Raw genomic sequence first — 23,933 nt, forward strand, 5'->3', positions numbered from 1 at the left:
GGTCAATTGATTTTCAGGATCAAAATTGTAAGATCGAATGAATAGAATGAAGAATTTTATTTTGAGCTGCTAAATGGACAAAAATAACTGCTTTGTTCGCTACTGTTTTGATTATAGAAATCATTGACATTCTAAGATTTTGCAAATATACTGCAATCAAATGAATATCTTACTGAAACTGCAGTGGCTAAAAACAGACCTTAACCTGAGTGATAAAAGAAAAGGACTGACATGTAGTATTGAAATAAATCAGGAAAAGGTCTGACTCTCTTTACATGACAGTTACTTTCCAGAAACCCTTGAGAAACCATTAAAAATCAATGAAAGATAAAACACTGAGATTTACGGAGGTGCAGGCTTGTGGCAGGGGCCTTGTAACCTGTACATGAACACTTTGGCCACCAGGAGTCACTAGTGATTCACACAAACAGTGAGGCGCCATAACAGACTGTTTAGTCCTGATAGATAAAACATAAAGAAATTAAAAAAGTGCCACCAATCGGTTGAGAGAGATATGATGCACTTCTGCCGTATATCAACTTATAAGGTTGCTGGATCAGATTAAAATAAATGTGAGTAAGAAACTACTCAGCAGAAGATTTCCGTTCCAGATTCACCAGCTCATTCACTGTAAAGTCATCTGAAGACACTGATTTACTATTTTGTCATCACTTAAGATGTTATACACATAATTACAATACAAACCCTGTAAAAAACATGCTATAAAACAATCACAACTGAGACTATCACCATTGAGAATCTAAACTGTTTGACCGACAGGAGACGAACATCTGATCCACTCACGTATAGCCATGCTACTTCTACACTGAGGACTATACCCATACGGACTCAAACACTGCTGTGTGCAATATGAAGTAGTATAACAATCGCTATTGTTTCGCTGAAAGTTAAAAATACGCTGTGCAACCCTTGCTCGAGAGTGTGTGTGTGTGTCTGTGTGCGTGTGTGTGTTTGTGTGATCGGCCCTGATGTGTTGTCGTCAGTAGTTAAGAGGAGAAGTGAGAAGAAAAGCTCTCGGCACATCTTCTGACGAGGCTGTTGGCGGAAAATAGTCACAATAATAAGACTCCAAAAATAAAAAGGTAAAACTCAACATGCTGTTTCCTTGTGTCTGAACGCCGCTCGCAAGCTAATGCTCCTTTCATTCTTGACACTACCTCACATGTCAGACTCTCAATCCAAATCCCCCCCCCCCCCTTCATTATTTACATTTTCTATTTTTGACAGATGCCGCTGAAGGTTTTGGTGCTTTTGTTCCCTCCCCTCCATCGGCCTCTTCCTGCTTCACTTGTGTATTTATGCACACAGATCCTGGCCTAAAGTAAACAGGCGGCACACAATAGCTCATTCCACGAGCTCCACTGTAATTCAGCCCTCCGGCCAAGATCTGAGCCAAACCAGCAATGACACGCTAAATCACTGAGTCCTCTCGAAGTCACAGACTGGGAACGCTGGGCAGTTCCTGGTTACATACACACTGTATTTATATGCTGCACGTGTTCTATACAGTCATGTTCTGGGGGAGTTTCGAGACCAGTATGGGCAGGTCAGTGCTGCAAAGGGACCTTAGCAAAGAACTCAACACAAAGAAAATGATTGATACTTCCCTAAATACACAATATGAGGCTTTGTTCCAGTGTACCAGTGTAATCCCCCCCCCCCCTCGTTCTCAGGGCCCTTCATCTCTCCATGGGAAACAATGGACCCTAACTGAGAAGTGTTGGCTTTACTGGGCGGCACACCAGTAAATGACATGTTTAAAGAACTGAAATCAAGAAGGGGGAGGAATGTCTGGCATGCCCCGGTGCACTGGGGACGTTTGTGTCAAAACAGCCATTTTGTCTCCGTGGGAACCTGCTGTGTCACCTCCCAGCTGGACGCTCTCCTATTTACGTAGACCTGGAAAGGAGAGAAACAAGGGAAGGAAGAGCAGAGGGTTAGCAGCCATTGGACACACACATGCACAAACACACACCTGGATGAATCTATCCAGAATAAAACTCCCTGTGGATTGAAGAGACAAAAAAACTTCCTCCCATTAGGGACGGAGCTGATTAAACTGTCAAGGAGCTAATAAGACATTCATTTCACGTTGGCCGAGACTTATTACACAACTTCCAAGGCCTATTGTTGTTAAATTATCTGCACCTTAATTGATTAATCCAATTTGAGACAGATTCTTTTGTGCGTTCCTCTTCGTGTGCTTCTTTCAGACACTCACAAAAACACACAAAACAGCACCGTGAAAGGACTTTTTATTCTCCAAAGCCCTCTGACAGGATGTAGCATGTTTCACAGAGTGCTTTTCTCTCCAGACATGACTCGAATCCCCGGACACTGAGCAAGGACCCGTCTGCACAGCCTCCTCAAGTCGCTCGTGCTCTAAACTATACTGCGTCCTAACCAAATGATAAGAAGCTCCGCAGCAAAGGTGTAAAATTGGAAACAACACAACACAGGTAGTAAAATGAGTGTATCCCAAAATGTGCAATACCTCAAACGTCAAATGGTGATATGCAAACAGTCACATTTACAACTCAGAGGGACACACAGTGTAGGATGGGATGACAGCACCGTCATACTTACAGGTACATGGGCTTTAAGAGGAGATGAGATGGTTTCTCATTGACATGGTAGAGAGGGAATGGGTCAAATCCACCAATAAAATCAACTGAAAACAAAGGATTAAACACATAAATTATGGAGCAAATCAAAAGACAAAAACAAAATAAGACGCTTAACGAAAACAAACAAACATGCGTGACCAAAAACACAAAAACAATAACAACATGAGCCGAATGAGGAATGAGATGGAAACAAAAAGACACAGTGGGAACAGGAGTAAAACAAGGGCGTGTTGACAGCGTGCCAAGAACAGGACACACTTTTATTTCTTTCTTTTCAGCTTTTTTAACTTTGACAAAAAAAACGAAGATCTCTGCTTTAACTCTTTTTTTCATCTGTGCATCTGCCTCGAGCCCGATGGGAAGCTGGGGAGCAGGTGTAAGCTGGCCAGCTGTCAAAATAGCAGAGGCCTTTTTTATCGCTCGGAAACAGAGGTGACCTTCAGCCGCCGACCAAACGCTCAACCCTCTCTGTTTATTTTCTCGCTCTGAAGATCAGACTCCAGGCGGGGGGGCAGACGGGTGTTACGCCACGCGGGGAGGGAGAGGGACACGCTGGGACCAAAGTGCTGCGTATTTATCAAAGATGCGGAGAGATGTCTTTTTTTTGTTGAGATGAAGGAAAGTGCTTGCGGGCTCTTTTTGGGGGGGGGGACACACAAAAGGCTGAGTGGGAGAGAGGAAGGAAACACAGGGGAGGACGAGGAGAGTCGTGCTGGTCGGTCTGACTGAATGGGGGGGGGGGGAGAGAGATTAAGTTGAGTGAGAGTTTGTGAAAGAGGCCAGAATGTCCACGGGCCTGTGAGACTCCTGTAAACGTCACGAGAGGAGGAACCTGATGCAGTGGAAAAAGACGCCAGACAAAACAGTGGATCCCAGACCAAGAGGAAAAGAAGAAGAAGAAAAAATAAAAAAGGGCAGATCTGTGACTTTCTGTGGGGAGGAGCAGAAAAACACAAGCCAGCCATGGAAACTACCGCGAGGCCAAATCGGTTCCATCCTGATAAGAGGAGGCCAGGGTGGTCTGCTGAATGCTGATAGGTGGACAGGATGAGCGCACAGAGCCACAGGGTGCTGTGGTGGTGGAGGGGGGGGGGGGGGGGGACTTTCCCTATCCTCTGACCCTGCCCTGATCCTCTATAGGATTCATCTGTACACACACACACAGACACACACACAGACACACACACACACACTCCTCTTCCCTGCTCTTTTCTGTACCAGTGATTTTCTCATTATGAGCAGGTGGGGATCCATCTCCTGCCACGATGAACTGTGCTGAGGAATACACTTAGATGATAATGACGGCTGCTGTGTTTAGATAATCCAACAACTCGAGGGACGGAGCATATCTGTCTCTGTCAGTGTGTAAATCCATCACTTTGATTCTGAAGGAAATATCACAACAACAACTACTGGACTGTGATTTTGACAATCGATGTCTCCAAGTCAGATTTTCTCCAAGTGATCAGCGAAAACACTAACATACTGCATGCTGGGTAAGATGTCTTTGTAAAGTTTTACAGGAATATTTGAGTCTTTCTGAAGTAATCTGTTCTTTGTGGCTGTTGTGTGAATAGCAAACAAAACTTAAGAATAAAGGCAAAAAGCTCTTTTTGGCATTCAAGTGTGGATTGCAGAATTTTGCGAAGACCTGGACGGGTTGAAAACTGTCACAGAGGATTTGATTTGTTCTTTCTAGAAAAGGTCACGACCTTGAAAACGGATATTGGCAGTTGATCAGTGCTTTTGCTCCGAGAGACGAGCTCGGGCTGCTTCTCACTGGTGTGGACACACGCAAGAACTGGAAGGTATGTAGGTCAACACCGAAGGCTTGTGTGTGGAGCCCCTTCACAAGCAGGGAATAATGTCAGACGATTACGTTTCAGTTAAAGTGGAAACCATCTGACGTGTGAGAGACACTGACAGTCAATGTACAGTAGACTGCTGCATCTCAACCGTGTGTCTATGTGTGTGTGAGAGCACATAGATAAAAGGAAGAAGACCAGCAGGAAAAATCAGGGCGTTTGAGAATAAAAGAGTTTGAGGAAGACTGAGAAAATCGAGGGGAGACAGGGCGGAGACAAAGATGGAGATAATGAGACAAACAGCTCCAGACTTCACAGCATATCTGTAACAATCTCTATAATATGAGATAGAAGACACATTCTCTCTCTCTCTCTCTCTCTCTCTCTTTGTCTCTCTCTCTCTAAGACATACTCTGCATTTAAGGGAGCCCCAGCCCTGACCCTCAGTCCTCACACACCATTACACAGCAATCATTGCCGCACAGGCTTATCATCTACTTTAAAGACTGGTTTAGTGGGTTTATGCTCGGTTCATTTTGCATATGAAAACTTCAGGTATGTTTGATGGACACTGTATTTAAACTTAATCACCCGTGAAAAGAAGAGGAAGATTGCAGGCAACGACTCAGGCCCTTTCACGCTGGACAGAAGGAGCCACTAACTAACACCCGCTCACGTGTGGTGTCTGTCTTCGTTGGGAAAATCCACGATCAGCGTTCATTACTGCGACTCTGCAGTCATCTCAGGTTTTTATCTCTGCTCCAGCTCCGATCAGCGGGGATGGACACATGACCCCAGGGAGGACATGCTAATGTTCGACAGATCGGGGGGGGACATTTTAACAGAAGCGATCATTGAGGCGATGAAGACTCGTCTCCCCTGTGGGTGCCTCCTGCGACTGCTCGGCGTCTCAGTCCAAAAATTACACCCACGTCGGGGTCTCTCTGAACATCGTTTCATTGGCATCGGGTTTAAAGAGACTGATGTTAACCAGTGCAACACGGCTTTCTACTGTTTGAAAACCCTGTTCTCTGGGGTTTCTGTTTCGTTTAGTGTCTAACACCAGAACAAGAAACAGAAAAGCAAACTCGTCCCCTGGCCTTGTGAAAGGAATCAATCGCCTTCTTTGTAGCAGGTTTACCCACGTTTAGAAAACCCACATATTCCTGCTTATTTGGGTGTAAAAAGGAGTTTATGGAGGGGGGGCACTTTAATGGGTTTAATGTGACAGATACAATAAATGTTCCAATGTCCATTAACTGAAATTATAATAGATGAATAAACTGAGGATGTCTCCAGCAGCTATAAAGGAGCAATGAAATGAATGAATCGTGGATTAATTGGACTTAATTAATAAGACATATAGTTCAAGTATAATATGATCCCATGGGCAAATACTGTGATGCAGAATGATGCTGAATCAATGTGAACGATTGTTTGAAAGCTATTTATAGATAATATAATATGAATAAGTATTTTAAAATGTGCAATGGAGTTTTAATGAAAGTCTTCTCTTTTGGGCTCTTTTGATTGATCCTTTGTGTGACTTGTTGAGGTTGTGCCCTTTTATATCTGGGTTGTATTGACTAATTGAATGATGGTAATTGTGTTTCACCTGAAGTGGTAGAAAAAGTTAACCACAGCCGCCACCATGGAGCCTGACAGTCTACTGGTGTGCCCTGTAAATATGGAGGCCCTGAAGTTCCCCCTCTGGATCGAAACCTTGTTTAATTAAATTCTCTGTGGCATATTTGCGAAGGTTCTACTTTGTTTTTGTCAAATACTGCGATGCAACAATGAAATAGTTATATTGTGTCAAGGATTTAGTAAATCTATTGTATGCATATCGGGTTTAAGATCGATAAGTGGATAAAATTCTCCTGCTCTTACAAGGTCAATCAGGCCCAGTCTGTATAAACCCACACAGTCCTGAGAGGAGAAGCAGCAACAGTGTCAATCCGTGTGGACCGCTGGTTTGCAGGGGCTTTTATTTTGTTAGCTGGACAGATTATATCTGAATTATAAACAGCAAAAATATCATATTCCACATGTACAGGATGAAATAGTTAAAGGCATTTTCAGGGGAGAACTGAAACAATAATTTAGACCGGAAATTTGACTCCATCCCAGGCCACAATCACACAAACCATCACACTGCTAATTTTGTAGCCTAATACTATTTGTTGATGTAATGGGAACGGACTATAATTTTTTAGCCACTGGAAAAGTCATCTAGATAAAAAAATTTAACAACTATACTGGTTTCAAAACTATTTCAGCTTCTTGTGTATAAATAACGAGCTGTAGTTTTCCAGGCACCTCTCCCGTCTGATCAGTCTCAGATTAATTCTGCAGCTTGAGACCAGAGGAAGAAGCTTCAGAGACAAAAAGAACAAAGAGTCCAGACACAGACGGTGTGTCCTCCACGAGGAGACGGAAAGTAAAGCCACAGAAAAGTTCTCAAAGATGCTTGGAACACTGTGTATGGTTTATTTCTGAAAGTGTCTACAAACCTTGTAAGGTACTTTATATCTTACTAGAATAATTTGAGGAAAACGTACATTTTACTGTATTTTGGTGATATTTGCCGTCTCATTTCTTAATTTGTGAAAGTACAGATTCTATATTCATGATCAATGATTACTTTGATTATATTGACAGTGAATTGACCCTAGAAACCGAGCAAACCAAATGGAATTCAGCCGTTATACATTTTGTCATTAGCACCTCGGCTTGTCCTACAGTGACATATCAAAAGATCTTCTGTGAAAAATCCTTGTTCTACGTGTTTAGCATCATTTTCACCGACGGCGAGGTGATGAAGTGAAAACGGGTTGAGGCGTCTTTTTGATGTCTTTGACCTTTTCACTCGTACGCGGCCACCTCCACATTAATCCGTCCCTCCAGTTGCTGCGTCTGCTGCTGTGGAGGACTTTCTGGTGATGTGACTCAGCACACAGGGAGGCAGCATAATTAGCCGACATGCTAAAGCGAGCTTATCCCAGCGCTCGGCGGCTAACTCCATGACCTACTTTACAAAGAGGATTTTCCCCACCGCTCACTCTGCCGGTGTGTCTGCTCACCACCGATAACTCTGTGTAACAAATTGACACACACACAAACACACATCTACACGCACAAACACCTACACACCGAGACAAATTAATGGCGGGGTCCAAAGGTTCTGAGACCCCGTTTCCCCTTCACTTGAAAATGGAAAGACTTTTCGACCCCACTGATGTGTGTGCACGTACACACAGATACATGCATTTATACAGTGTGAGAGGAAGAGAGGAAGTGCTGTTACACACACACACAAAAACTAATCCGATGTTGTATGATGCTTGTTATTCTGCCCATTGTGTCTCTATTTCCTGTTTTTCTTGTATGTGTGTGTGTGTGTGTTTCATCCCCCTAGTCTTTACGCAAGCCTGAGCACTCTAATCTATCTCACCCCTCTCGCGGGAGAGCGAGGGAGTGCTTGTCGTGAGAGGAATTCCTGTCTCGTCTCCTTAGTCGTGAAACGCTCATCTTGTCTCGTGTTGTTTGTTCCTGCATATTACCCCCCCCCCCCCCCCCCCCCGTCTAATCTATCCCCTCCGTGGCCCGCTCCTGATAAACACCTCCCTCACGTACTCCTCTTTCTGCCTCTCCCTGAGGATGTTTCCTGTACCCGTCTTCTCTCGGTGAGGCGCAATCAACGGGGAAGTTATTGACCAGTAAGGCACTTAATGAGGCCGATACAACGAGTGACCAGAGGCCTCTAACTTCTTTACAACAAGCGCACCTCGTTACAGCTCGGAAACCAGAGAAAGGAGAGAGAAGGGGGGAGAGAGAGAGAGAGAGAGAGAGAGAGAGAGAGAGAGAGAGAGAGAGAGGAAAAGAGAAAGGACTTCTTGAACACACTCAAATTGGATTGTGATACTTGACTATTCCATCTACCTGTGACGAAACCACGAGGCCTGCGAGGGAGAAGTGATGGAAAAGTTCTGAGTGGGAGGAGAGATGCTAATTCACCCAGAAGGCTCACTGCAGAAATTTTGCTTTAATCTACAGATCAAATGAGGAGAGAAAACGAGAGCGGCAGAGGGGCCTTGGCTGGTTTTTGTGTTGATGAGAGAGTGTGCGTGTCTGCATGAACCAAATACATGTGTGTGTGTGTGTGTGTGTGTGTGCGTGCAGGCTAAGGCTAGATTGCGATAACAAAGAGTTGGAAGAGATGTTGCAGCGTTCTTTGCTCCAGCACAGCCTGGATCAGAGAAGAACTACCAGATGATTAAAGCCAATAAATATCACATCATGTTCTGCAACCTCTCCTTATTGCTCGTGGGCTATTTTAATAGTTTATCTTTGAGTTTGGGCGACTGTATGATTTTTAACAATCTCTGACAACCGTCCACACTCGGACCTCAAAGGTCCCACACAAGAAACCAAAAAAAAAGACAGGTCTTTCTTTTTTAACTTCCAGATGAAATGGTATTACCCTCCCAGGATTACTTATGGGTGATTAAGTGGTGCTGCCCAGAGCTGGGGGGGGAATCAAACGGATGGTAACGCTAAACACTCACAGCCAGTGAGTCCCTGGTATGTGACCACAGGAGAGCTGGGAGGACTGGTGTGCCACCGGTCAACGGGAACACACATGGAAAATAAAATCCTCCCAAATTACAAGACCATGTTGTCAAAGACGCTTTTAGTACATGTAGTGCTTTGTACGTTGTGAAGTTTAAATCAAATTACAGTTTCGTTTACAGCCAATCACCATATTCTTTATACTTGAGTTGTTTCAAGATATGAACTCCGAAAAGTATCGGTCATTTGGGACAATTGGATCCGGAGGCTATCCCGACTTTGCATTTCACATATGAAGAACGCAGCAGCAGACTCCAGGTCTGTGTGGAGCAAGCAGGAGGCGGGACATAAAGTATAAATGTCTCTGAGGAAATCCCATGTTTTTGTTTACAGCTCATTGACACCAGCATTGATTCTAATCACCAAAAAAGCTCTCGCATCTCAATTGTCCTTCAGCATCTGTCCTCGTTGTCTTCCTTCTCTCTGACGTTTTTCTATTCTCACAAAAAGCCCCTTTGGATAATTTAAGGACTATATCTGGAGTTCAATGAATGTCTGGAAGCTGCTTTAGTATTGTAACAAGCACATATGAGTGTGGACTTGAGAAACCCCTCAGCTAATCCTCACAGAGTGAGCTTGTTTGTTCAGCCATTACATAAACGGCTCTGAATGGATGAGAACTAATTTACATAGCTGACTCTCTATTTAACTGTGTCTCCTCTAGAACAATGAGATCATCAACAGCCAAAATAGGATCGGAGACGCGGCTAAATATCAGAGAAGCTAGTTCAGTGAAAGACAACTTAAAATATTTTTCTTTCTTTCAGCCTTGAACTCGATCTCTCACTTGCCCGCACTTCCGCACTCTTATGTAAATGTTGGGTTAAATATAATTTTCTTTCTTTTCTGTTTTAATGCATTTTTTTTAATAAATTTAATAAAAAAAACGTTGAGATACTTATCTCTTAAATATCCTTTTAAATGTTCCTATGTTTCTTAAAATCTGTTTTCTTCTTATTTTGAAATTACATTTTAACATGTTTTTTTATTTTCATCTACACTGCATGTAAACCCACTTTGAGCTACATTTCTTGTACGAAAGGTGCAACACAAATACAATGTATTAACACTCTATTATTAACCAATCATCTGACTCCTGCACCTTCATGCATTTGGTTTCAAAGCAATTGCTTGAATATATCTGTAGAGACAGATTCTCATGCATGTGAGCAGCTTCGTGTCGTGGACAGCCCTGCAGCGCTAATCAGATATTTATGACTCCCTACCGACCCTTAAGATCGAATGTTTCCTCTCATCTGATTGGCTAACCTTCCGCAGGACCTCTGACCTGCTGCCTATGAGGTCACAGCAACTGGGATATTAATCACAAGTGTCCGTATCTGGTTTCTCCTTCTTCTCACCTTCTCACATGACTCTACTTTCGGCTGGCATATTTTTGTTTTTCACGACGTCGGCCCTTTTTACACACGTAAAGGTCAACGCCACATTCAAAGGTTTAACAGGGAACGACATGAAAACAGCACAGACAGGAGGAAACAGAGTGAGGAGCCACTTCAAAGAAACGATGACTATGCTTGAGGAGCAGCGCGACACAGATGTGAGGAGCGAAGGTGTGTTTGTGTTTGCGTACGAGAGAAAGTGGGGGAGGTGCACCCCTGCAGAATGAAAACACCCCACCCCACGCAGGGCTTCAGACAGCTGGGGGGACAAACAGGGGGTGTGTGGAGAGACGGGAGTGAGAAAAGTGAAAGACAGAGTCCATTAAAGGAGGAAAATAACAGGTTTGCGACAGCGAGGACCACACAGAACGTCGAGGGGGGGGGCGCGGCCAGGACGACGAGAGGACACGTGAAAGAGAAAGGGAAGAATGGGCTGGAGGAGGTGAGGAGAGGGAACACATGGCTGCTTTGGTTCTGGAGGGAGAGGCCCCAGCTGGTGTGGGGGAGGAAGGGGGAGGGAGAGAGAGAGAGAGAAGAGAGGGATGGGGAAGAACGATGAGGCCCTGCTCTCCCCAACTTGGGAGTCGTCTATCTCATGTTAGTGAGTGGGTTTGATTCAATCATTAATGCAAGGCTCGGTTTCAAGAGTGTGTGTGTGTGTGTGTGTGTGTTTGTATTTGTGTGTGTGTGTGTGTGAGGGGAGGTTGAGCGACTCACAGCTGTCCTCCTCCTCAGTGATGGCGCTGACAACATAGCAGGCGTACACGAAGCCCAGGAGCTGTGGACACACAAGCAAACAGGAGAGGTTAGACTCCGCAGAGCAGACGATGAACAACAGTGTGTTGGTTTTAATGGACAAACAGATGAAACAGAGAGAACACCCAGAGGAGAACAGACACTTATGACTCTGAGAGAAGGAGGCTGTGTGGTCTCGGGGGGCCTCCAGTGTGCAACACTGTAAAGAACAACACTACAACGGAAATGATTGATTAACTCATAAAATAATAATGAAATAATAAAGATTTTATAGACTATACTATTAATCATCAAAAAACCATCAAGACTATAAAACTATAGGTGTAACGTGAAGGGAGTATTCTTGAAACCACAAACATCATCAGCATCAGGCTGCATCCCAATAAATATTTGTTTTTCACTAATAACGTACTAATTAAAGCACCAAACAGAAACCAGTGGAGCTCTTGGCAGCTAAAGCAACAGATGTTCCCAACGAAAGTCGGTGGAGACCAAAAAAAAACAACATTGGGGGGAGCTGGCAGGAAAAGTTCTGGAAAATATCCAACGCAACTTACTCAGACATTTCAGGAAAATGTCGAGTTCAGCGTTCGTCTGAAAGCAGCTTATATTTCCTTTTTTATAATATATTTTTGCATGCTTTAATTTGAAAAAGTAGATAAAACACCTTGCAGACAAAAGTTTAAGGTTTCATACCAGAAATAATCTCTGTCAACGCTAACTGAGATAATTGAGAATTGACACCGCTTACAGCAACAAGATGGCGTCCTGTGCACGTAGGCAGCTGTGTTATTATAAAGTAATTTATTATCCATGTTGCATTCAACACTGGTATTCTAGGAGGATGCTGTTTTAGTTCACAGTTCACATGGTTGATTGTGATGAATCAAGGAATGAGACATAATGATCCAATCAGGAAGCGAACAGGGACGTCTGGGATATTGTTCAGCCTCAACTTCTACTCTTCTAACCCTGGAGATTTCAAACTGAAATGGATAAAGCAGTGTTTCCAAAACAGAATTTTTTAGTGGCTTGAAATCACCAGGGTAGAACGGATGTGAGACAAATCTTTTGTTTAAAACAAAAATATATTAGCGGCAGCGTTTTTGGGCAAACAGCTCAAACCCACCACATACAACCTGCTCAGCACCAAACAGACAACGTTTTGGTGCTGCCTGAAACCACTCAAGCACTTGGCAGCTAGAGCTACAGATATTTCCCTCAAAAGCCGGTGGAGACCAAAAACAAAGCAAAAACAAGAGGGAACTCTGGACTTACATCAATCAGGTGGCCCGAAACTCAACCAATCCAAATGAGACATGCTGGGCATGTAAACAGACGACTGTTTACTGACATGTTCAGCATAGCAATCTGAAGGTAAAACTATGTCGGCGCTTTGTGTACACAGCTCTCCGGAGTTTTACTGCAGTATCGGTGTTGGCAGTGCTATAGAAGGGTACAGGGTTTCCACAGTGTACATACAGGAGCTGCTCAACCGAGTGGGCACACAGAGCACTGAGAATAGCCTGTGGAACTGGCAGATGGCTGTCATCGTCTCAGAAACGGACACGGTGAGAGACAGTCTCTCACCACCGAGCCATCCATCCATCATCTGGCACTCAGCCATGCCAATTAAAACAGCACCGGGCACGCTGCCCTCCTCACACACTGGGTACACAAACACAGAGCCCATGGAGGGACTGACTGGCTATTTATATAACATTGATTCAACCTATAACTGGGCCTGGCCTGTGTAATTATAAGAGGAGCAGTTTGCACGTCTTTATTCAGTTTTTCACGCGTGTAATATATGCGGCCTTCACAGAAGTTCATCCAGATGTAGATTAAATGTTTTATTTATGAATGAAACGCAGCTGTGGTGTCTAGTGGAGGAGAGCATGGCTCCATCTCTCTGTGTGTGCTCGATAAGACTGGTACCTCTCTCCTCTCCCTGCCTCTCTCTCACCTGTTCTCCTCGCTCTGGTATCTAATTGCTGGTCTCACCCCGTCCATTACTGTGGCGGTGAAATGGAGGTGAATTAGCATATGCATAAAGCCAGTGTCAAACACGAGATGGTGTTAACAGCAGGGGGCACGCCCTGTTTTATCCCAATTGTATTGTGTCTGTGTGCGTGCACGCATGTGTGTCCAATGTGTGCTTTGCAGAAGTGTGTGCTCGGACAAGTTAATATCGAATGCATGAGTGCCTTTTCGCGTGATTTGCATAAAGGGTTGCTGTTGTGGTCTGAGTCACAACATTATACAGCCAACATGTCACAGCAGAGGAGGCTTAGGAAACAATGGTGTTTGCATATTATCCATGAAGATGGTGGTGGAGCAGGCTGCAGTGGGCCGTGTTCAGACCTGCTATTTGCATCCATACTGAGTGATCAATGTACAGGACACACTGAGAAGTTAAACATAGTTTTGTTTCATTGTGAAACTGGAGCGGGACAGAGGACATCAGCTAATTAGACAGTTTTTAATGTGACCCAGAATGCATTTGGGCTCACACAGATAAGAGAATGCAGCCACAGGACCACCTCCCAATGCAGTCTGGGGGATTGGATCTCTTCAGCCCCACTTGTGATGAGATCACTCAGGACGGGTGACAGGACTGAGCAGTGCCACAGAATGACAACATCACGTTTTAGAAATCAGGGCTGCTTTCAAAATAGGAGAAAAAACTTAACGTGTTCACTTATGACTCACGAGAATGTGAGAGTGTCTCGTTGAGAGAAACTTGAGACGATTGAAATGAGAAGAAAATAATCTTTTGTTCGAAATCCCAGCAAATCCTCAAACGCCCACATCGGCTTGTCTCTGGTCTGAACCCTCAGTCTGTCATGATCTAAAATCGAATCGTTGTTTGTATGATAGCATAGCACATCAGTTCTCTACTCAGCAAATGAATCAACGAGGAGGCACTCATCTGTGTCTACGAATGTGAGAAAGAAACAGAATAGAGGAGAGGAAAGAGCGTATCAGACAGATTTAGTCTAAAAGATTTTCAGTCTGGTACAACACAAAGCGGCTCAGGCGATGAGGACAGAAATAAGACGAGGCCAGTTTTATATCTAAAGCTGCGCTGTCGCCCCGAGGGAAAAACCAAACACAATGCGACTGACATGCTGTGGCTACTTTTAGCTGCTGCGCACATTTATAAATAACACTTGTGAATAGACAAATCCGACACAGCACTAAATTCACTGAAACGGAATATTTCTAATCAGTGAAAGCCAAAGTGTGGGTGCTGCTCAGCGATGGGACATCACTGCATTGTCTCACACCTCCACTGATAGAATGAGGTATATCAGGTCTGGACAGTGAATCTGGAAGGATTCCTCCATCCCTCCACAAACCGATATCATCTTTGTCTTCCCATTTCCTTCCCCGAGGCCTCAGTACAGTAATTTTACGTAATTGAGGCTAATAAGATCAGAGAGGGGACCACTTGGTGGTTTCTCCCTGGAGGCGCTTCTGCCCTTAAGTAATACAGGTCAGTGTCCTCAATAATAAGTGACAGGGCCACTTATATCTTCCAGCATAGTTAATGGATTCCCACAAACACCCACCCACGCAGACACACAGACACACGCTCCTCTGCTGTCTTCTTTGACTCGGATTCATTTTGGAAATGAATGTCATATTAATTAAGATCATAAAGCCCCTGCATGTCCTCTGAGACTTGATCTCAGTCCGTCTGGGAGGACGCGTCACACCAAAGCCAACTCTTTCATCTGCCAATCATCTCTTGCTCTCTTCACAGTCTCTTTCTTAACACAAGTCTCCACCCCTCTTTCCAGACATGAACTCCAGAACATGTCAGACAAATTGGATACAGAACATTCAGACGAGGCAGGGTGCCTGGGTCCAGCATGTAGGGAGGAAATCATATTTCATATTTCTGTTTATTAACAAACGCTCTTTCCAAGTGGACATCTTCATCTGTGTCTTCTACGTGTACGACACCTCTTTTGCATCCAGATATATAATCTTCTGGTTTCCACGTATATTAAAAACGTTTTCCAGACATTTACCTGGAAGGCTTGCAGAAAAAGTTTTGGAACATATCCGAAGCAACTGACTCAGACATTTACGTTCGCACACGCAGCCCCTCCGGATAATTTTCGCAGTTCAGCTCAGGTCTGTAAAAGCAGCTTGTGCTTCCTGGTTTTATTGTCTCTCTAACAGATTCCACCCTCCTCTGTCTGTCCTCCTCTGCAGGTTGCAGGACAGTGGACAGTGGACAATTGACTTAAGGAAGCATGACAGCGAAAACAGAGGCACAAAAAGTTCAGCCCCGGATGAGCACAAACATCAAAAGCAAAGTTATCCTCCGGTGGGCCCCTTTCATTTACTATTCACTGTGTTGCAGAGGAAACTTAAGACGGTATTTGTGAGCGCTCAGCATTATTTGAATTTTCTTCTCCCTAGAAAATGAAAGAAGTTGAATGCTCGGGCAACAATTTGTGTGTGTGTGTGTGTGTGCGTGAGAAGGAGGCCAGCTGCTGAGCTAAGAAGGAAGGCTATTTGTATTTGCATAGGCTAATGAAGGTCAGGTAGAGAGAATGTGCCGGGTTCACAAAAGACCCATAATCACCTTTGACAGCGCACTCTCTCTGATGAACGTCAGCTCACCACGCACGGCTCTTCCTCGTGATTAGAAGCTTTCATTCTTCTCAGTTATTCGGGGCGACGACAATAAATCAGAGAAACAGTCAAACTCATTTAACTGTCAAGATCTAATTATATTTGACATGGTTTCCACGAGATGTTTTTATTAATATTTTACAATATTTTCATCATCTATTCATTCCCCTCTGTTTCGGCTTGTCACATGTTATGCTTCTTATGTTTCTCAGCTGAAAAATGTAACATTTAAGATTTTCGACTTGGACAAAACAAGCAGTTTGAAGGAGCCATCTTCTTCTCGGCAGTTTGCCCACAATTTCCTAATTCTAACTGTGATTAATTGGTTGGTCAAAAACAACGGACAGATTAATCAATTATGACAACAATTGCAAGTTTCCGTCTGCATTTTGCCAGATTTTCTCACAGTTGGAGCCGCCTCTGGTGCACAGCCGCTGGGCCTGTGCACGTGCCAGCGCTGTGATGGATATCTGAGTCGATCTACAAGCTAATTAACACACTATTGATCGTAGCTCAGTGTCAGGAGAAAACTCACAGAGTGTACTCCAATGACAGGAATTCCTAGGTAGAATATGTCACAGAGGAGAGAGAGACGGAGGACGGAGAGGGAGCGGGCTGGTGCCGATGTCTTGTGGGTTAATTGCACTGGACTTTCTGCCCGACAATGAGACACGAGGCGTCTCTACACAAAATTAAATGTGTGTGTGTGTGTTTGTGTGTGTGTGGCCAGCTGCATGTTTAATGACAAAACATGATGAGATGGGGACTGCGCAGAGCACATCCACCTGTTCTCCTCTCCCAGCCCCCTCTCAAAACACACACACACAAACACACACAGGCACACACATTGTCCATGCATAAATAAAAGTTGTATGTTACTCCCTGCAGTCCCAGAGAAGAACAGATGATTTTAGATGATGTCTTAACTGAAATTTTGTGTGTGTGTGCGTGTGCGTGTGTGTGTGTGTGTGTGAGGGTAAATGAATGATATCTACAAACAACTTCCGGTTGATCGCCTCCGCCAGCAAGTGCATCCAGGATGTATAATGTTATCTAATTGGGCAACTGCGACAGTCCACAAAATGTATTTTTTCACAAATAAAAGTCTTGTGAGACTTTGGTTATGGCAGGAAGATGGAGGCGGAAAACTGAGTGGGAGTGAAAGAGAGAAAGTTGGAGAGTTGAGGATATTAACCAACGAAACCAGAAGGGCTGATATGAGCAATTTATTGGCGAAAAAATATGGACATTTCTGTCGCAGTTGCCCCATAAGATGCATTGTTGCAGCTTCCAGCGGAGACTGGACTGATTCCAAATGTTTTGTTACCATTCCCTCTACAGTCCCAAGTTCATAGACATAGGGCTCATGTTGAAAAATCCCCTAATCCCTCTTTAAAGGGAAGAGAATATAGAGTTTTCTGGAAGAAGAAACAAATGGACAAATCGTCAAAATGTCACTTAGATAAAACAACGAGTCACACTCAACAAATAAAGCAAAAAACTAACTTGTCGTGAGAAGTTTATCCCTTAAATATTGATTTTCAGCTCTTTTCAGCTCCCTCCTCTTTTTTTGCCTGCATACGCTCAGAAGTTTAACATAAAAAAGACCAAATATTAGAGTGAAATTAATCCAAGGGAAATCCATTTCCCTGCAACACATATTAGCAGTTAAAGCTCTTGGCAGAGGGAGCCTTTGAAGAACAATAGCGGGCGGTCCTGTTTCTATGATGTACTGCGAGTGGTCCGACACGCTGTGCAGTGGCCAGTTAGAGACTTGGAGACTTCTTTTCTCTTTCCCGCTCTGTTTTGCAGCAGCCAGCAGAACTAGCAACTGCTCACGACTGCATCATAAGTCTTTTAATCCTGGGATCTTTATAGTCCTTTCAAGCGGATGCTGTGAAACTTACAGCGCCGGCACAATGCGTTGTCAGGCCTGACAAACTGCAGATGTACTTTATGCTATTATTAAAACTACACAATCCACGGCCACCTGATTGTGGAAGAGTTATTGGACTTCAAATACAAGCACATCAAAGATCCCTCAGCTCTCTGTGCATCGTGCACACAAGTAGAGAAAAAACACAAATTCATCCCAGTGGTGATGGCTCTCCAGTATGAGAGTTTGAAGAACACATCATGGACTCATCAGAGCGAGGACCCGGACCTTTTGGGTGAGTGATGGGCTGGGTGGGGGTTTTTATGCTGCTGAACTTAGTGAACCTGAACAACCACAAGACACACAACCAGCCTCGCTCTGTAGGCAGGCACCGCCCCGAGCAGCAATTACAGGGGTCAGCCCACACGAGTCCCACTGAGGGAACTCTCCTAATCAACCTGGGGGCCGCTATTTGTCCCTCACCCAACCCTGGCCCCCCGGCATATAACAAGCCTCACTTACACGCAGACGTATAGACCGATATGACAGAGCCCCGAAGCCCTGGAGTAAATGAGAGAAGGAGCTAAAGTGACGATGAGTGAGAAATGCAGGGTGTCGTGCTTTGTTGTTTGACTTGATGAGAATTTGATCGGCGTGAAGGTCAAACAGTGTGAGATCTGGGCGGGGACAGGAGACAGGAAGACAGACAGAGCGGAGAGATTGTGATGAGGGGACAAATAGGTGGAAAAAGGAGGAAATGAGCAATGGAACGAGAGAATGACGCAGGCTGCCGTTCCTCCCTTTATCAACTTCCACACGGTGCAGGGAACAGAGAGGCGGCAGAAGAAAGCACCGCCTGTGGCAGCAATAGTCTACACTAAATGATGTGTGTGTGTGTGTGTGTGCACTTGTTTTTATTGCCTCTTCAAGTCCATATCCAGCATAAACACTGACCTTGTCAGGACCAAAAGACCTCATGGGATCAAAGCCTGGTACTAATGAGGCAACACGTTGTTACCTAGGTCCTGAAGGTTAGGGGTAAGATGTAAATTGTGGTTAGGTTAAGGTTTGGGTTAAGTATGAATTGGTCACGTTTGAGCTTTGGAACAAGGGTCTGGTCAGGCTGTGTACAACGACCGGAAGTCAATGCAAAGTCCTAATGAGGGTAGTTCAGGTCAGATGCTTTCATAATCATAACAGGAAAATATCTTGAATATTCAGGCAAGGGATGGTGCCTAAGTAGAGCATGCAGGAGGCAGTGTGTATGTGTGTGTGTGTGTGTGTGTGTGTGTGTGTGTGCATGTATATCTATAGTTATGAGGGCCAATTTTAGTTCAATACCATGATTGTGAGGACATTTTGGCTGGTCCTCACAAATTAAATTGGCTTTTTGAGGGTTAAGATTTGGTTTTAGGGTTGGAATTAGGTATATGCTAGGGATATGGTTAAGCATTTAGTTGCAATGGTTAGGGTTAGGGGCGAGGGAATGCGTAATGTCAGAGTGTGCGTACAACTATAGAGAGACGTGAGCTTGTGTGTGCTTGTGTGTGTGTGTGTTTGTGTGTTCAACAGCTCTGACAACACTTTGACATCTCGCACTACTCCCTTTAGCGTGTAGGACTTATGTCTGGATGTAAACTGAATCTCACATCTTGCTCCTTTTATCTTCTCCTCTCTTGTATACCTTTCTTCCTAACTACCCTCCATCTCACCAGAGAGGTTTTCTCCGACTCAGATGTTTTATTTAACAGCCGAGGCGGTGCACATGGGGCTGAAGCAGGCAAGATGGAGGAAGGATAGAGAGAGGAGGAAAGAAACAAAGAAACAAAAAAAAACGGTGGATTTTCCGCTGACTGTAATGACGGGGGAATCATTAATGATCAGGACACCAAAGCAATTAAATAGCAGTACGTGCTGTGGGATGGACGGGCGAGCTGCTGTTTCAGTGAAGGCAACAAAGAATAAGGTGAACGGCAGACAGGAGCAAAATATTCCCCTCAGTGATAAATGAATAATTCATGATGGCAGTTTGAAAAGGTTTCCTCCACTTCAAGCTCATCCTTTAAACCCTGACGTTACTTTTATTTTGCCGAATTTCGCCCGAAGCCTCAATCGGCAACACGACAGGTGTGACGCTCCCAAATCCAAGGCTTCACTTCTGAACGGCTCCCTTCTCACTCAATGACGAATCCCAGCAGATAAATGACAGTGACGCCTCCATTACTGCCCGATGAATCCACATTTTTCATCTTAATGAAACATGCTCGTTGGAGCCCAAACTAAATATTTAATGGCCTCTCACTGCAACCTTGAAACCCCTCGAACAAAGACAAAGAGACACCCCTCTTTCTTCCTTTGCTTTTCACTCATCCCTTTCTCTTCCTGTCTGGCCCTTCCCTCAACCGGAGAAGGAGAAAAAGGAAAGACAAAACAAGAGTGGGCTTCTCAAAGGAGTCCAGTCTGAGAGGAAGTGAGGATACAGAGAAAGTGACACTGGGATTTCAGCACTATTTTCCCCTGCTCCTCTAATGAGCTGGGCCCACAGAGCTGCAGTTAAATACTCAGTTGGACAAAATGCAGACGTGAGGGTGTGATACCGTTTCTTATATAGGAGTTAAAGCCCAAGTGGGACAAGGAATGAACCAAGTCACTGTCTATAATGCAAGAAGAGCTACGGTTAAGTGAGAGCTGGGGTTGTAAAGTGAGGTCAGTCTTTTTATCACCCGCCCCTCTCTCCACGGGGGGCAACAGGACGAATGGTACGATCCAGTGCTTCTCAACAACTGGGTCTTTCTGCCAGTTTTCTAATGTGCCATGTTATCACCTACAGTCGCGGCCCTAAGCACTTTTCCAGGTTTAAATTAGTCCAAGATTTAACAGTAAGCACGAAAATCAACCAGATTCTGAAAAAGGAACTCAAGTTCATGGCCGTTGACGCTGCCGTGTATTAGCTCCCTCATCCTCTTGGAAAACATCTACGTCCATTAAACGAAACAACTTAGCCACTAGGGGTCTCTCAAACAAAACAATAACAAAAGACCTATGACGAAGTGAAGCAGCAAGGGATCATGGGAGATGTTGTGATCACCCTCATTCCTGAAGAAAATCTAACCGTCGCAACTCAGACACAAATTCAGACTATATTCACACTATGCAGCAAATGGCAACGAATTATCGAGATCCATTATGAGTGACCAATACAACAGTGGAAATAAAAAACTGTTGAATGGCTAACTGGCAAACTGGTTATCAGTGTGGTTGACCTTAGTCATGTAACATCCTGTTACCTTGTGTTGAATATTGTTGGAAACATGTGGATAATGTAAGTACACAAGTCAACAAAATTGTTTAAATCGACTTCACACAAAGTGACTGTGAGAAGGGGTGTGTGTGGGTGTGTGTGTGCACAATGGAGTCAAAGTGTGTGTGAGTGAATGTTACCTCGAGTTAGTGTGAGTGTGTAATGTGCATGTCTGAAGCCAAAGGCCTGCTGTGCTGGCAACTCCTAGTGGCCCCCGTCCAACACGAGTTTAGTCAGTCGTACAGGAGTGTGTTTAAATGTGAATGCTGGCAGGATGTGAGGTTGTGGCGTATTCAAACCGAGCCGTACAAAGAGGACAATACCAGTCCTTCCAGTGTTTGAGTAACCTGTAAGCAGCTGGCAGGTCTGAGCCTCCGCCAGACAAAACAACGGATCAATTTTTCATTCAGCGACCGGGGCAGAGGAAGGGAGGCTGCCACCGACAAAACAACAGAGCGCCGTGGAAGTGTACTTAGAGGAGTGACTGAAGGGAAACAAAAAACATCACCTTCATCCCCATCGTCTTCACCTTTCACATACATGAAGAGTGTGGTCGCTGCCGGTGTTAGGCAACGTAATACGATGAGTTCCTGGCACATGTTCAGACTCGCGTGGAATCAGCATGTGAAAATGTCAAGTGTAGCTTTTACTCACAGCAAAAAGGATCTGTGTGCCACTGTGCACGACCTCGATGTACTGGTAGTCCAGGAGGCAGCCCATGACAGTGATGTAGGAGTGGCTCTCTGTGGTGCGGATCCCTGGAGCCTGGGGCATCTCCCTCCTCACACAGCCCGGCCCGTGCTCACTCCACCACGAGTGATGGGCTGAGATGTTAAATGTCAGCAGGTCACTGTCCTGGAAGGAGAATAAAAAAGTGAACAGTTACTTCTTCGTTTGAACTCAATACATTACTTATGAGGTCCATTCATTTATTATTTATGGGGGAAACCAAGCATGGATCATAAGTCAGGTTTGTCTTGACACAGGAAGCTTGTCTACAGGCCTTATGGATGATGGTTCATGGGGCTGTTTCCTCATCACCTCCCTCTGTCACTCTGTTAATAAGCAGGACAACTAAAATCTACTGGATGGATGACCACAGAAGTTGGTGGAAAGTTCATTTTTGGATCCAAATATAATAAATAATAATAATTCATTTTTGTGCGGATTTGTATTCGGGGACGAATCCCCCAAAAATGTTGTCCATTTTCTCAAAGGGGCTCTTACTGAGACTGTCTGGACCTAATTATATTAAATATATTGTATCCTCATTACTATGCAAATATACAATTAACTACACAAAACTGAACTCAAAGCCCAAATCCCAACATCATGCTGGTAAAAGGCCAGGATCCCCAAAGTCATCGTCTGGGAACCATGAATGTCAGTAGGCTACACAATAATTGTGTGAGATATTTCAGTCTTGATCGAAGTGGTGGAACAAACCAGCTGTCTTTAAAAACATATTTATGTGTTACTATATCTTTCAAGGGGATAGATTTGGTCTTGATTTCATCTGCCCAGGTTTACCCTCCTTTACAACTTCTACTGTCACTACACTGAGATATATAGACATTAGCTTGTTGTGTGATTTGTGGTTGTCTCAGCAAAGAGACACGTTGCTGCTGCTGCTATCTTTTTTAAAATGCAACTGCACTTTTTTGGATTTTATACATGCAACTGTTGTACACCCTGCCGCTGTTCAAATTGCACACAGCCATATGAGCCTGTAAACACCAATCAATACCCGAATACAGCAATCTAACCCGGCATCTGCCCCTCAGTGACAAGGCATGCATTATTAACAGAGCCAAGTGCTGTCAGGAAGCATCTCTGATTCCTATCAACCGCTGCTCACACGTACACGGACAGATATCAACAGCACCTACATAAAAAAACGAGTCATGAACAATATCATCATAAAGCTGGTGAGTGTAAACATCTCTCTCTCTCTCTCTCTGTCTCTAGCTTCCCTCTCTGTCGTTCTGCCAAACAGTCACAAACACAAAGTCGGCTGAAGGTCAATAGGAGACTAATGACGTGACTGATGCCATTGATTGAGCCCGCGAGCCGGGGGAAACCATCTCTGCTCAAGCTGTGGCACAAACGTCAGCAGTTGATATCGAAGAGGCTTTCGGGGCAACTTACTGTCAGGAGAGTTGTTGTTATGCTCCCGTGCGTCCGACAGCCTGAATCGATGTTCAAGGTTACTCTCCTGAATATTGCTCAAACTACTTTGTTCAACTAAACTCAATGCGTGTTTGGACAGAAATCCTGTTACTGGAATCACTGGAGACGATGAGGTATTAAACATCAAATGATTCAAATCTTACTTCGTGATTCATTGTTTCTGAAACAAAGAGATAACCTGTGTTTGTGCGATCACACTGGGGAGTGAACCCGAGTGGCCAACTGGATGTTGTGGACTCTTCTGTTGAGTCTTGTATTTACTTAGATTTCATAAAGATGCACAGGCAGGGTGATGGCATATTGATCCAGGAGCTGGAGGGGCTGAGCTCAACTGAGAGAGGACGATAAATCTAAAGACTTCATCAACTCCGCCAAAGAGATCATTTATTATTTATCTGTTTGTTAATTGGAAGAGTTTTGCATCGATTTCCGTAACATTTTGAGGAGGGGTGTGTCGGGACACAAGGAATAACCCATTCAGCTTTGTTGCAGATCTGGATCAGAGGGCAGATCAACGAATGTCTTCTTTCTTTAACATTGAGAGATAAAGAAGCTTTTCAACATTTTCATAGATTTTCGGAGAATAATCCAAGTATCTAGATGATTAAAATGGGCAGGTTCAGTGGACTGATGTTCATACTACAAGAGAGAAGAGAAATATATTGTTTTGAT

The 23,933-nt window shown here is 44.2% G+C and overlaps 1 protein-coding gene across 2 annotated transcripts in view; it reads right to left on the bottom strand.

Moving 5' to 3' along the window:
• Nucleotides 1-1,664: 1,664 nt before the first annotated feature.
• nkain4 (sodium/potassium transporting ATPase interacting 4) overlaps nt 1,665-23,933 on the bottom strand; it is a 44,954-nt gene continuing 22,685 nt past the window's right edge. Inside the window, exons 4-7 of one of the 2 annotated variants that reach the window (XM_053425017.1) lie at nt 21,726-21,926; nt 11,203-11,263; nt 2,608-2,692; nt 1,665-1,920 (exon numbers count right to left, since the gene is read on the bottom strand). In XM_053425017.1, coding sequence (XP_053280992.1) covers nt 1,911-1,920; nt 2,608-2,692; nt 11,203-11,263; nt 21,726-21,926 — 357 coding nt within the window. In that variant the 3' untranslated portion in view covers nt 1,665-1,910. Of the gene's footprint in view, nt 1,921-2,603; nt 2,693-11,202; nt 11,264-21,725; nt 21,927-23,933 lie in introns of those variants that run through there. The other variant, XM_053425018.1, reaches the window with a different exon arrangement.

This window comes from Pleuronectes platessa, chromosome 6 (assembly GCF_947347685.1).
Source record: "Pleuronectes platessa chromosome 6, fPlePla1.1, whole genome shotgun sequence".
Classification (NCBI taxonomy): domain Eukaryota; kingdom Metazoa; phylum Chordata; class Actinopteri; order Pleuronectiformes; family Pleuronectidae; genus Pleuronectes; species Pleuronectes platessa.